Genomic DNA, 15,697 nt, shown 5'->3' on the forward strand with positions numbered 1-15,697 from the left:
CGGCGGGGCGCATCCTCATCGCCGCGCGGCGTTCCTTACGTTGCACCTGATACTTTCCCCGGCGGCGGTAGAAGCCGCTTGATGAATTTCTTTTTTAATCATGGCCATCGGCAGTGCCGAAACTTACCGCGTCACCTGTGATAGCTCGTTCGAGCTGTTCGACGCGGTCCTCGATTCGCCACGCGAAATACGCCCTGAACTTTTGCGAACGCGTGCGCGCACGGACACATGCCGCGAATATATTAAACATACCGGATCCTACCGAAATAACGATAAAAAAGGGAAAATAAGGAAAGAGAAAAAGCGGAGCTCGTTGCAATATTCGTCGGGCCGTGGCCCTTTTTCGTAGCGAGCTCGTTGAGTTTTAACGAGCGGCCGAACCGTGAACGCCGATATCCCTCGTTAACCGCGGAAACAGCGTAGAAGCAACACACGGTTTGCTGGCATAACTCGGGCCGACGCTGTCTCGTAGTTTCGTAATTGTTCGTACGTGTGAACAGGAATAAAATTCGTGTTTTGAAATGGAACACCACGCCCCCTTGTTAAGCTTTCGATTAATTCAACGACGATAACGATGGGAATACAGCCGATGGATTTAATACCTGTAGAAGTTAACATCGATCGTACAATAGAATACCGGTCTCTGTCGATAAAGTATTAATTTATCAGTCAATAAGTCGATCTTTGGAGAGATCGTATGGCGAAAGTTTAAATCGTTGTTAATTTCGTTATTGATCGATCGGCGGTATTCCTTTTTACTTCCATAGATTCGTATTAAGGAGTTACTTTTTAACATAACAAATGTATTGTTCGTTCGATGTTGACGATGTAAGATACTTCTCAATATAGAAAGGATATACTGTATCAGTTTCAAATATATCTTCGAACAACGTTCCAAAGATACTGTTGGTTATAAATCGCGCAAAGAATCAGAGAAATTAATGTCGGTCTGGTGGTATTCACGGCGAAAAATTGACACCGTAAGCTCGAGCCTCCGCACTTTAATGCCACGACATTAAGACGCGTTGAATAGGGACGACGATCGGTGGACGAGCACTAAGTGGAACAAAACGGGAGAGGCTGGCACATAATAAGTCGCACCGCTCGTGCGGGTGTCTCGTGAAAGGGCCGAGACAAAGGGGAAGCGGTCTTGAGGCATAATTAAAACGCGTCGAGTGTCCCGCTGATGCGAGACACGTTAAAAAAAAAAAAAAAGAACCAACAGAGGAAGAGGGAAAGAGAAAAAGAGAGAGAAAAAGAAAGAGAAAAGGAGAGAGAAAAGGAGAGTAGGTAGGTACGGGTTCGATTACCATGTCCAACGCGTTTCAAACAGGTCCATGTGAGAGTGGCCTCTACTCGAATCGCGTCTCGCTACCGCTCTTACCTTCCTCTATTACCCATGGAATCGAATAAATCGCTTTCATACCTTCGTCAGGGAAATTGACGTCTCGTTATATATTTCTATATATAGAAAGTGTGAAAGGAATGTCAGACTTATGGGGGATGTTGGTGAATAGAAAAGAGCCGGCGAGATATATGATTTAACCCCTTGATGATGGACGTTGTGAAACAGGAAGTTTATACAGAGGCAAACCTCAAGGTGATAATTTCACGAGTAACAAATAAATAGGAATTTTTTATTTTTTTTTTTTTTTTTGTCAATGTATCTTGCGAGTATCTCTAGTTTAAATAATAATTTCTATTCTAATATCGATGCTCTCTGTTTTATACGGTTATTTTCGAGTAATTTTGTCATAAAATACGAAGCAAGAACAAGAGAAATTGAAACGAAAGCAAAATTATCGAAAATAGGATTACAAAGGCGCGAAGAAGACGAATAGCGCGTGGGGCAAGCGTCTAAACTTAAATGATCGAATCAGTTGGATAGTTGGCGCGGTTCCTACGCGTACGTTCGTCTTTTTGGAGCGTGAGGAAGCATCGAACGATCCGACGATTCTCGTTCGAGCAGCGAACCTGTTCGAAATCACTCGAGGTGTTACCGTGGTAACAGTGCGGGCTGGAAACTCGATTAGCAAAGAAAATACGGGAGTATCTCAGGAGCCTCGGCGTTGAATCGATCTGGAGTAAAGAGGCTTTTAAGGCGACCACAACATCTCATTGTCTCTGGCAGACTAGCGAATGATTCTCCTCTCTGTTAATACCACATCTAGAGAAAGCGTTTTCCACGATGGAGGTACAATTCTTCGCACGGTGTTTTCCTTTTGCCGTGTTACAGGATTACGCGATCGAAAGCGGCGGAAAAATTACGTTCACCTTAAGTTCAAGGTATTTGCAGTTTCCATCTTGCATGGTTCTACGGTTGAAAATTCCTTCGCTCGTAAGCGTAGAAAAACGCATTCTCACGAGGCTCGTCGATAAAGCGAATTATAATACGGATTTTCTCGATACCTTTGTCGGCCGGCCGGTTTAATACTTGACCGTGGGTGGGCACGATGAATAATACTTTCCCGTCGACAAGTCGGGACATCCGTTCCGATCGTGCCACGACTGTTCGTCATTTATCTCTGACCGCGATGGATGAGTCGCGTGAGAAGTTCGCGAAGCGTTTCTGTATCTATCCGTAATCTCTCGAGTAATGAGGTGGATCCTCCTTTTGTACGAACCCGTCCTAGGGAATCGTCGTTACTCTCCCGTGAATCCTTCTGCTCACCTGGGAAGGATGAGCCCGCTCATTAATTATAGTCGCTCCGCGGCGATGACTGGAAACAAAGTGTTTTCAGTGTCGGGGGTACATCCACCTAAGCCTGTCCTAGGACGGGAACGAATTGAAATTCTCATCGCGATCAACGCGCCTACGCGCCACTTCAACTACGAGATGAAGGTGACCGACTTGCTACCAATAATAATCGCTGACCTTTCTCGTTAACGTTTCAACGGCAGATGCGTGCTCGAGTAAACGATCCGCGAAAGAGCGATAAGAGATAGCAGATGCGAGAAACGTCGTTGGTTCGCTTAAGAAAATTGCTAATTTTCTGTACGTCGTATAAGACAACGTAATATCGGCGATAAAGGCAGCTCGTATCTCTAAGGAAGTTTACGTGGTTCGATAGTTTTCAGGTGGGTAGTTTCACCTATAATGTTTCGACATGGTCGAATTATTCGGTGCTCGTTCAAATTCGTCCGAAGAAATTGTACGACAAGGAATTGAAAAGTGTACGTATACGGATAAGATGCTTGATTGTACTAAATTAAGGCAAGCTATTAATATTATCTGAATCTAGTATGGACATGAGATACAGAGTAACAGAGAACGTAGGAGAAAATAAAAATGCATTTTTGAAAGGAGTCAAAGGACGACGCGAGTCGAGAGCGACTCATGCTGTTGTTTTGCCTCAGGACATTCACTCAGCCTTGACGCAGAAATGTAATGATAAACAAACTCCGGGCAAAACAATGTCGCCGCTATATGCAACCGTCGAATGAAAACGAATTTGAATTTTCCGACTTTCCCTCGACCAGCATAAATAAACGGACGCCATCGCGAGCGACAGAGTATCGAACAGCATCGAACAGCATCGTACAGTATCGTACAACATCGTACAGTATCCAACAGCATTGTACAGTATCGAACAGCATCGTACAGTATCGAACAACATCATATAGTATCGAACAGCATCGTACAGTATCGTACAGCATCGTACAGTATCGAACAGCATCGTACAGTATCGAACAGTATCGTACAGTATCGAACAGCATCGTACAGTATCGTACAACATCGTATAGTATCGAACAGCATCGTACAGTATCGTACAGTATCGTACAGTATCGTACAGCATCGTACAGCATCGTACAGCATCGTACAGCATCGTACAGTATCGAACAGCATCGTACAGTATCGTACAACATCGTACAGTATCGTACAACATCGTGCAGTATCGAACAGCATCGTACAGTATCGAACAGCATTGAACAGCATCGTACAGTATCGTACAGTATCGAACAGCATCGTACAGTATCGTACAGTATCTACAGAGTATCTCGGAGTATCTCACGAGTATTTACCGAGTTACGCGACGAGCATTAACGAATGTTTATTCCGCGATTTTATTCTGCGCTTTATATTTCGTACTAACGACTGGCGTATACGTCTGTACGTTAATTTATTTATTTGTTGGAAATATAATTGACGGATTGCGACAGCAATCTCTCGCTCTCGTTGTTTCACGTTATATTTATCCTCGACCAATCCTCCACAACTCGAATCTATCAAGTTCGTGTTTCGACTGCAATTAACGTAAGTTTTATGAACGCGAAAACACGTTCTGTGTTTCAACCATGTTATGTTTCAGAATGCAGCAGCAATCTGGTACAGGAAACGGGGGTACACGACGCACTTTGAGTCCTGGACCAGGAGCCAGCGATTCAGAGGATTCTGACATCTCGCTTGGTGGAACGTCGCCTGCGTCACCGAGTTCCTCACCTCCGCCAACTCATCAACCATCTCCTGTTCCTCTCGGGCCTCTAGGTCCTCTACCTCCACCATCCTTAAATTTCCGCTTCGATCCTTCGCAATCGCAGTTTCGATTCAACCACGCGACGGCCTTCAAATTCCCGCCGGCGGGTTTCCGATTTGGACCGCACAGCCCGCAACACAATCATCCGAACATCTCTGGCGGTGGAATCTTCAGGCTGACGGAAACGAGCCCGTTCCAAGCTGTGGGACCGAGAGGCGATCTTGGGTCGAGGCGAGTAGCTTTTAAAAACCTATCCTTAATCGCGCGCTCTTCGATTAATCCGCGTTCGATGAATCTCGAAAGTTCAAAACTAAACGTTTCAAAATCCTCTCGCGTTTTATCCATCGGATCGATCGGCAGGATTTTTTGCAAAAGTCTTTTCTTTAATTTGTTAACAGGAGGAGATTGTAGATTAACTCGTTATTCGAATCGACAATGTCTTATCGCTGGACAAAATAACGTCTCTAACAACTAATCAATTGGTTCGATATCAGTGATTTATCATATAAAATTTGTATTCCGTGACTGTAGAACTTGCTGTATATTTAAGGAACGACCCTGTTAACAGACGGTATCTGTATTTGCAAATTTCCTCGCCGTTTACAAATTACACGCCGAAGGAGCTTAGTGCTCGATGCATGTTGATCGAGATGTTTCGATATACTCGGAGTACAATACGATATACGATTTTGCGAAAATATTATATCGCAATACAAATTACCAATTCTTGAATAATCGACAAATATGTCAACTTACTGTAATCGTTCTGAAAGATTCAGTGCAATATGCGTCGTCAACGACGACCACGACGATCAGCGCACGAACTTAATAAAACTAACGTCGATGAAAGCAATTCCTCCGAAAGTCTCGAAGAGAATACTTTTTCTAAGAAAATATTGATCTGGAACTACACTTTTCAATTACAGACTACCGGATCCTCTGGGTCTACCACCGCCGAGGTTGCACCCACACGACAGTTTGCTCCATCATCCACAAATACAGCATCAGCTACCGGAAGGAATGTCGAGGATATCGGAAGGCTCGCGTCTCTCCGATGGTGGAATTTCGCGCCTGTCAGACAGCCTATCGGAAGCTCACAGCCCGCCATTAATGGCGACGAACTTGTCTGTGACGGGTCCGCTAAGGGTTGCAGTTCCGAGCCCTCACACGCCTTCCTCGCGGGGTAGTCCAACGGCCAGTCAACAGACTCCCCAGGGTCAGTCTCAAGGCCAGGGATTGATAAGGGTGGCGACACCACCTCCACTGAATCCGAAACCACCGCAGATCCACAGACCTTTCTCGCCAGCGTGATACGACGAATTGGGAAACGTCATTTCAAGAGCGAATGAACAGGATCGATCCATTGTATCGAGAAAAATCGTAGCTAACGACGAGAGTCAATTTCTCGACAAACGTTTCGAGGTTTTATGAAAGGAGTAAAGCGAACACGAAGATTTTCGAGCTCTAAGAATCTACGAAATGATTATTAAAAAGACGAAAGGTCGACAAAAATATAAAAGCTTACTTGGACGAAGACATTGTTGTTGAAATTTACGTTAAAAGTGTTCGTTACCAAGTAGTAAAACAAGGTGAACATTTTGCAATACGGCTGACGATGTAGAATTCGTAATTATATGTTGCACTATGATAACATAAAGCAACCCGAATGTTCCGATGGACGAGGCGTCGGTAGATGGCTGAAGCGGACGTGTGCAATTATCCGAAGCAGATACGAACGAAGATCGCATGTAAATAACGAGATCACACTCTGAACGACACATTTTTTGTTGAATGAAAACGGAACGCGAGATCGATCCGCTTTTCAGAATAACAAATTTCGTGTAACGATATATTTTTTTATTTGTTTTTTTCCCCTCTTTCGTAGTCTGTACATAGCGATACCCCCGTTGAAAAAGAAGGACGCTGTTTGAACGTAAGAATCGCCCTGAAAACTGTCACTCGTTGTTTCAAACGTGTTGGCCAGCTAGTTGGCCAAACTACGAAAATTTAACGCGAATCTGTTTCAAATCTTATGCTAATCCAAATAAGATGGAACGCTAACCCGAGATCGTAGAACTATGAACAGCCTAAACGTAGACTGAGGCCGAGCTTCGAAAATAACGCGTTGTTCGCTCTACAAAATTGTACGTGACTATTATAAGCGAGCCTTTTTATCTATTTACAACATCAAAGTCTCGTATGGAAATAGTTTTTTGTTTTCCTTTTTTCTTTGTCAAAAAATAATAATAAATAAACAAAATCTGGAAATCGTTCATGCTAACCATCGATCAAATTCAGATACGATTTTATGTATCGCGATTCAAACACCGTTTCTAGTGGATCGAAACGATACGGTATCGTTTGTTGTCGGCACAAATCGATATGCATAAATATAAAGAAACAGTCTGATAAATAATTTGAAAACCGATTGATATAATTTAAGATATTTCGCAAAACGCTCCCCCCCCCTCCTTTAGCTTAGGTAGAGATTAGAGATTTGTAAATTTCCTTAATCGGTACGCTCGTTAAAGGAATCGTTTACTCTCGGAGTAACACGCGGCTCGATCACGATTGTCAAGAGACAAAGACGATCGATCGACCAAGTTGAGTCTGGTTAACGATAAAGAAGAGAAAGAAAACGAAGTAGAAGAAGAAGAAGAAGAAGAAGAAGAAAAAGAAGAAGAAGAAATAGCGCGAACATACGTCGGTTCGCATTTCCTTCTCTCTCTTTGTAGATATACACATAAATACGACACACGTTAGCAGAATTTCTTGTATAATCAGCCCTTTCTCCCTCTTATAAATATGAACATACTACAGCCCACGTATACATAAGTACCTTACGTAAAGAATATTAACACGAAACTATACATATATAAATATATGAGAAGAAGATGATTCATTATTATTATTAATATTATTAATATTATTATTAATATTATTATTTGCGCCTGTACATACATTCACGCGAAAATATATTAACAGATTATTATGATATTACAACAAAACTATACTGTGAGTGTTCAATTCATCGTTTGTTCCTGAATCGATCACAACACCCAGTCTCCATCCATGGAACTCGATACCGTACCCAGCAAGGTATCCATCTGCCAAAATTCGCGTGGCTCGTCAAAATTTCCCAACATCGGCCAAAATTAACCCGTTGAAATCAACACGGTTTGCCTCGCGCAATTAACATTCGCGTTTCGCGTTTCGCGTGCTCACTCGTCGGCCAATTTTCTCCTGCCAATTGTATCTATTAATATCGTTATTTCCTCGAGCCAGGCTAATTCACACCTAGCCTTTGATCGACGCTCCTGGCAAATTCTAGGTGTGGGTACGCGCATACGAGCAATACCAAGCAACGCGGCTAAAACGATTACAATAACTCGAAGGCGAGAAAGAGCGAGGCGATTCAGGTGGCCGCGTCCTTCCCACAATTTAAACGGCTCGCAAGGTCTCCTCTTCTTACCCACGGCTATAGTAACCAACGAAATTCGCACAGTCACTCGACTCCCTGTTAACAAACCCGACCAAGTCAACGGAAGAAGAGATCGCGTTCGAAACACACGAATCTCTCTCTTCTCGTCGAAGGTCGATAGGAGCGAGTCGATGGTTGGCGAAGGGATAACGGCGAAGGGTTAGGAGAAAAAGAGAGAAGAAAGGCGAATCATGGAAAACGTAAGCACGAAAAGGAGCGCGCGAAGAGGGAGAGATGAAAAGAGAACGGAGACGAGGCGTAGGAAGGTTATCGACACGGACTGCAGTTAGCGAAAGAGAGCAAGGGGATACGCGATGGAGTAAAGTGGAAGGGAGAAAAATAGGGTGAACGAAGGCAAGCGACAGAGAGGAAGAGAGTAGTTGCGCGATAACGTGGCGTGGGCGGGTGTCGCTGACAAAATGGACCAATCGGCTGGCTGGGTTGCCTTGTAACCGATCCCGCGGGTTAACCAGGAACCAGGAACATCGACCAAGACTCTCCAAAAAGCCGATATGCCCAGAGCGCACGCCTAACCGTCCTCGTCGTCGACTCCACCCTGCTGCCTGCTGATGCTTCCACATGCGACCACTTCCTCTTTCCCTCTCTATTATATATTTCTCTTTCACCCTTCCACTCTCCACGCGTCTACTTTATACGTCGCCTTTCCTCTCACCGTCGTATCGTACGTTCTATCATCGTTTTTCTCTGTCTCTCGCCCTTGCGGTTCGCCGTTCGCATTGCGTTCCTTCGTTCGATATATACGCACCAGTCGAGGCTCTGTCTTTCTCTGTCGCACCGGTTGGCGAAAGTTCTCGACAGCTGGGTGGATTCCTCGATGGAAGATGGAGTCGTTAGAGGCTGCCCGGGAATGGAGAGATATTCTCCGCGGCTGGCGCGTTTCACCGGCGAGTTGTTAAATTACTTCGATGAAGTTGCCGTAATTGAAACTGGTCATTGAGCGAAATGTGTTTAGAGCCGGGCTCCGAGAGAGCTAATCGCCGCGTAACGGCCTGATCACCGGCCAGATAATCGATGAACGATCGATGTCGACACAACGCTTGCAAATGGTTACAAGTTAAATTAAAATTCGTCGAAGAACGCGCCAGTGCTATTCGCGCGGCAATTTGTTTTGGTGTTTATGGCGAACGATATTGCGTTGAATCGATGAAAAATGAATTACGCGTATCGCGATTGAAACTGGACAACTTGTACTCCGATCAAGATACGAGAAATATCTGTGAAACGTATAAATCGAAATAACTTATCGATAGACAATATAGCAATATCGTTGAGTATCTAGTAGCTTGTCGTAGTATTTCTATGAGCGTCATTGTATTAATTTAATGGAAGATGGATCGCTCGTATCGTAACGGAAAATGGAAAACTCCTCGTAACGATGCAACGAATGTTTGTAAACGTTTACCAATTGAATTAGAACATCAAAGAACAATGTGTAATTTGTAAAGTAATTCGTTTAGATATTTATACGAACGTCGTTGCATCGATTCGATCGAAGACGAATTACCCGTATCATGACAAAGAACGGAGAATTTATATCGTAATAACTTCACGAGGAATGTTTATTTTCTCGATGGTACGACGAGCTAAGCGTTAAATGATGACGAGTTATTAATTTCTGGTTTCTGCTCGTTCTTTTAAAAACATCCGTCCTGGTCTTCCCGATAAGCATCGTCTGCAATTCAACGAGCGGAAGGCGGGCAACCGTTGTGCAACAAACACGCGCAACCCGAACAATGCCTCGTTTCAACGTCGCGTCGCCACGTATCGGATACGCGAAAAGAATTTCGTGGCAGGGAAACGAAAGGATGAATGTCGCGATTATCGATACGCATCGGTTCCGTGTACCGTTTTCAAGCTACATACCCAATATGACGTGAAAAGGGCCGTTCTCGTTCGCTCTCTTCCATTTCTACGTTGATCTTTGTCGCACACTGGATGGCACGGTCGTCTTGCCGGTCGTGTTTTGACAGTTGCTGCTCTGACACCTCTGGCACATTCATTAGAAAGTGGTTCTCAATCCCAGGTAACCGTGGAGGGTCGAGTATAATTTAATTTTGGAAGTCGATGTAAACGGATATTCCAGCGTTCACGCTTATTGTTTCTCCTTTTTATACTTTGTTGGAGAATTGAAAAATATTCTAACATAAAACACGGATCTCCGCGGTGTTATTATGGAAGTTATTAATCGCTAATATCGCGAATGTTCGTGAAAATTCATTTTTTCATCGACGTAACTGAGGAAACGAAGATCTGTTATACACCGTAAATACTTTAACCACCACTTTGGATATTTCACATATCTTTGTACAATATACGCGTTTTTCGATCTTAATAATTTCACGATCCATCGCCTAATTATCCTAAATTACTGAATCCTAAATATCCTAAATAACGTTTAATCGAGTCATTGTCGAGTATACACGAGCCACCGCGAAGATGCAAATTTCAACAAAGAGATCAATTTACGAATGCTAGGCGCAAATAAAAAAATGACCACGTTTCGATGCCTTGCCGTCCGAACATTTGCTCTTCAAGCCACCGTGGTGACAAAACGTTCGCGTAAAAATCTCCTTCGGTGATCGTTATCGATACGATCGAGTCTCCGGCTCCTTGTTTCTCTATCGGCATTCGGATGGATAAAACCAGGGAGCGTAATCTATTAAGAAGGAGAGGCGCTCTAGTTGAGAGACTCTGATAGACATCCAGCTGTCCGGATTTAGATGTTAGGATAATACGGTGTGGTCTGGGCCTTGCAACAAAATAATGTAGTCCACTCTGAATGGGGGAAACCCGGAATGAGCGGGAGGGCGAGGAGGGAAGCGGGGAGAAGCGTCGACAGAGGAAAAAGAGAAACAGAGATGGCTGACGTTCATGATGATCGAGGAGAGGAGGATGAAGCGAGATCAACGGAAGAGTATCGACAGAGAGTAACTATTTCTCTAGTGGTTATTTGTAGACAGATTCGACGACGTGACAATGCCGCGAAAACCATAATGGGGGCCCATAGGGTCCCCACTATGGGAGGCCTTAGTGAGATTACGATGCCCACCAGGTATTTGTTGTAGGTCTTAGGCAGGCACTGGGGTACCATGGAGAGGTGTGAAAGTGATGGTAAATCTTCGTTGAATCTTTTTAAAATCGCTACTCGCCATTGTTGCGGTAAGAAGTTTTTCAGGCTTTACGGATCTTTCTCACTCCCGGATCCCTGTTTCCTCCCCTCCCTTTCGCTCGCTCGTGCACACGTTCTATATTTTAGATCTGCCCTTCCGGCAGTGTCAGCGAGATCATGGACTCTTGGCTGCTTAAGGGTGCGATCGAAACTCGAAAGAAAGAGGGGAAAAGCCGCGATACTCGCCTGGAGAAATCGGTATTGTGCTGGAGAGATCGCAACAAGGAATAATGGAGCATCACGAACGGTGACGCGGAACGATCCACAATGCGGCAAATCGCATTTTCATTTCTTCGTCTTTGTAAAAGTTACAAGTTCGAAAGACGCGAACGATGTTTCCATGCGTGATAATAAGATACGGTCGTACTTTAGACTTACGTATGGTAACCGACTACGGAACGATCGATTCAACTAGAAAAAGACGCGTAAAACAGACGTAAGACATACGTAACACGATGCGTGTGACGGTCTATACACGTGTTGTATGTTTTAAGATTCGATTAAATTAAGATACATGGTTTCTATTAATCGGTAAAAGTGATCGTAGAAGTAAAATTGATCGTGCAGATTAGAAATAACGATTACGTATAAACCAAATTAAAATAGTAAATTATACTGAATGTATCTTTGAAACTTCCATGAGAACTAAGCACGTGGACACGAATCTGTTTAAAGAAACGCCGCATAGAAACGTCGTAAGCAAGAAAGAACGTATATCAGGGTGTAATTCTATTATATAGAGTTTTATTCTCACCCTGAAATGTCTACAATCAAACATTTTTTCCTGGATACTTTTTCTGAAATCCTTTCAGGCATCCCGATGATGGACAAATATAACCCTGGTCGATTAAAGCGTCTCGCATGACCTGCTACAACCCATAATAAACTGCCCCATTGCAAATTACAAATTCGAAAATCGGCGTGTCGACTTTCATCGGGGGTCTCGTATCGTATCCGAGTTCACACGGGGTTAATGAGAGGTTAGATATAACTTGCCATTTTGGACCATAATGCGACACCGGCGCCCATTTAATTTAAGTATATCCCGTGCATAGGATTTCAATGGGGGTGTGTCACGCGTCACCCCTGGCCCCTTCGGCCAGGCCTGCGACAACTTCATGGGAAAAACAAAATATTTAGCTAACTGGAACAACTGGCTGAAAATATTTTCTTTCCTCGATAGATTATTGTATCGTGACAAACGCCGTTCTTATCGAACAATAATGAATTTTGATCGATGTTTCAGTAAACGATTCGATAAATCCAAGAGATAATAAGCGAGACACTCAGAAGCCAAGCCGATCAATTTCGTTTCCTCGCAAACGAGGAAATTTTCTCCAAATTTATCAACTCATTTTATCAACTTCCGATGATCTAAAATCAACCTAATTTCAAATAACTCTAATTCCTTAATTTCTTTCGCGTAATAGAATAACGTTTAGTATTTTTTTTTTTAATTAAATGATTTACATCTTGATGGGGTTTATCGGATTAGCTACAACTCAAATGCAACAGAAATTTAAGTGTCCGTTTCATTTCACAAAGCATAATTAGGCATGGAAATACGTATATCTACATACGTTCGAGGTAAGAAGAAAATTCTTGGTACATCTACGTCCAAGCTGTCACGTATCTGCAACATATATGGATATGTCAGGCGTCACTACTGCCCCTGCGAGGTACTAAGCTGCTTACCACTCTGGAGTTTATGCTGTATTATGTTCGATGGGGTACCTTCTAACTCTATAGAACTTACGTGGAATCCGTATCTCGCCTGCTATATACGCTATCTTATCATTCAGTCATACGCGCGAAGTACCAATACGCCAGGTTCTCCAAAGATCAATGAACGGAATTCAGCTTCACGAACAATTATAAATAGCACATACAACGTAAAAGTAACATACAACGATCGCTTCGATACGAAGTAACCGTATAAAAATCCCCTGGTTGGCAAAAATAAAAAATCTCATCCCTTAATATTTACGAGCGACGATAACATTGGCCAATTAATTAGACTTTCATCGTAGTTTACAGTTTGTACATAAAACAACCGTTCGTCGCCGTAGTCTCCTTTTTTCTCTCGAGGCACGATCTTTTGCCCCCTTCGGCAACAGGACCGACAACATTTCGAGGAAGTTTCTGACGAGGGTATTACGCAAAACTGTATCGGCTTTTCCGTGTTTTGATTTCGCTCGAAAAGCGATGGAACGAGAATGGAGGGTAAGAGAAGGCCAGATACTTAGCCGAGGACTAACAGCAGGCTACGGATTAAAGGGGGTGAAATGTTATTATTGCAAGGGGTACGTCTGCGGCCGTGAGTACTAAGTAGCCCGGTTAAGTATGTTGTTTAAGCCAACACTGTAAGTAACCATTCCCCCGAGAAATTGCCGTGATGACATCGTACCCAAGTCGAAACTCCGTTCGCGTGGAATACTTCAGCATCGAAGTGCCTTGTCCAGATGGCTCTCCTAATACCCCGTTTTTAGGGAAGCATCGTGGAAAACCGAGGCGCTCGTGTCATGATACACGATGGCAAGAAAGGTAACACGTTCGAAGTATTGGGAAACTTCGACGTCGTTTATCAACGATGCATACCGTGAAACCGACTTACGTCAAGCGTAAGACACGTTTTTATCGCTCATTTTCTTCGACAAATATCGCAGACGGGAAGACTTTTTTTACACTTCTTACGTTTATTACAAGCATTGCCTGGTTTGTGTAACATAGGTGACTTAACTAATAAATGTTAAACAATGACAAATTATGATTATCATCGGTCCAATGTCCGCAAAATGATTATCGTATACACATAGATTAGACATTTACGATAGACATTCCACCGTAACAAATTGCAAGGCCTAAAAATGATATCGTTACTACATGGCAACCCATCGGGTTCTTTCGATGTTTTCTACCTCATAGAAATATATTTTGTAAGAACAATTACTCGTAATATTAATATTATTATTTATATAGATACTCGAAAGTTCGATAGTTTTTCAAGTGCTTTTCCTGCGATTATCGTCTTTCCTCTTTTTCGACGTATCATCTTTGCACTGCTCCTTTGTACAAGATAAAAATCTCTCTCATAGCGTATAAATTCATACGAATCGATGTTTCTGCAGGTTTATGATACCTACGTTACGTGAAAGACACACTTTTCTTCCTCCTTTCCTTTTATAAAACACGCATCCTTTTCAACGACACGACAGATGCTGGATGGTAAGTTTCTCCATCGAGGGAAATAATTTTATACTTTCGAGTACGGAAATATAGAAACATAGGCGCGAAACGTTCACTTCCCGACGAGCGAGAAGGAAGTTCCTCTGATATCCAACGTGTCGCCGTGGTTAAACCGTGCTGAACGAATAATCATCGAGGCAAATTCCAGCTTCTAAGGCGAGAAGCTTTTGTACGACAGGAAAATGACAAATGCACTACCTCGGACCGAGATTAAAATACGCTATTGCCGTTATTAGAGACGAGTTTTGAGCCTTTACTTCAAGATAGAACGGTAACAGACGTATAATTTCCTGGAAGCTTTGAATTGAACAACTCTCTCGCTCCGCCAAGTCGAGTGAGACGAGTGTAACCGGCTTTCAAAGCTTTGAGGGTGAGGAAGCTCATTAACGAGAGCTTTCTGTTCCTTCTTCCGTCTCTCTCACCCTCTCTTTCTCTCTTGGTTACATCGACGCACCTTCCATCTTAGCATCCGATATCCTTAACGGAGCTGGGTGAGACCAATACACCCTTACACCCTTTCGCGTTTCCTCTCCTACCAAACCGAACCGAATTCCTTATTTACATAAATACGAGAGCTTAATGGTAGTAAATTGCGGTAAATTTATCTCATAGGGTGCGACGTGTGTAATTTCCGCTCGTGCAGCCGGGATAAAATAAGTCTTCGACGCTTTCAATTAAGGATACATTCGAAAAACAGAATGAAAAACGTCTCTAATTACGTTAACGCTTAACTAATGAGGTGTTTATATCGCGAACAGTAACTTTAAATTAATCCAAATACCGAGAGGAAAATATAAAGTTGCGTCAAAGTGGCTTTAATTATTATGTAAAATTATTCGCAATTGCATTACCGTTTAAACGATATAACGTCTTGCACGTACGTTTGCAATGCGATCGTTTCGTGTAACCGATCGACGCGGTGCACAATTAACGGTGTTAATATTCGTTTCAATAAACATTCGCTACAAAGATAATATATTTCAACGATAAAAATACAGCCAGCTTAACTCTCTTCGATTAACCTACAGCTGGTTCTTTTAATAAGCTCCATCAAACATATCTGGCACGTTAATGGTACAGACATCGGGGACCATCGATTTCTTCGAATTCCGTGTCGATCTCGCGGCAATAAAACCAATCGAACTTACAAAGGCAGATAGAACTGGCACGTACCGTGATTACTGTCGCTTTTAATGACACTTTCTTCGGTGACTTGTAATAGTAGTATACGGGCGCGTCGAACGTAATTATTCCTCTTCGTTACGATCGAATGAATTCAATTAAACGGTGAGCATCTCTCCCTCC

General features: G+C 43.0%; 1 protein-coding gene and 1 long non-coding RNA gene across 2 annotated transcripts in view; one reads left to right on the forward strand and one right to left on the reverse strand.

The window, feature by feature from the left end:
* Window positions 1-7,380, forward strand: part of LOC100748444 (homeobox protein SIX3) — a 57,409-nt gene extending 50,029 nt beyond the window's left edge. The window contains exons 2-3 of the mRNA XM_003485911.4: window positions 4,311-4,706; window positions 5,402-7,380. Of these exons, the coding sequence (XP_003485959.1) occupies window positions 4,311-4,706; window positions 5,402-5,786 (781 nt within the window). The 3' untranslated portion in view covers window positions 5,787-7,380. The remainder of the gene's footprint in view (window positions 1-4,310; window positions 4,707-5,401) is intronic.
* The window catches only part of LOC112214129, a 136,345-nt gene that overhangs the window by 89,642 nt on the left and 31,006 nt on the right, over window positions 1-15,697 (reverse strand). The gene's annotated exons all lie outside the window — the stretch shown is intronic.

This window comes from Bombus impatiens, unplaced genomic scaffold (assembly GCF_000188095.3).
Source record: "Bombus impatiens unplaced genomic scaffold, BIMP_2.2 scf_0089, whole genome shotgun sequence".
Classification (NCBI taxonomy): domain Eukaryota; kingdom Metazoa; phylum Arthropoda; class Insecta; order Hymenoptera; family Apidae; genus Bombus; species Bombus impatiens.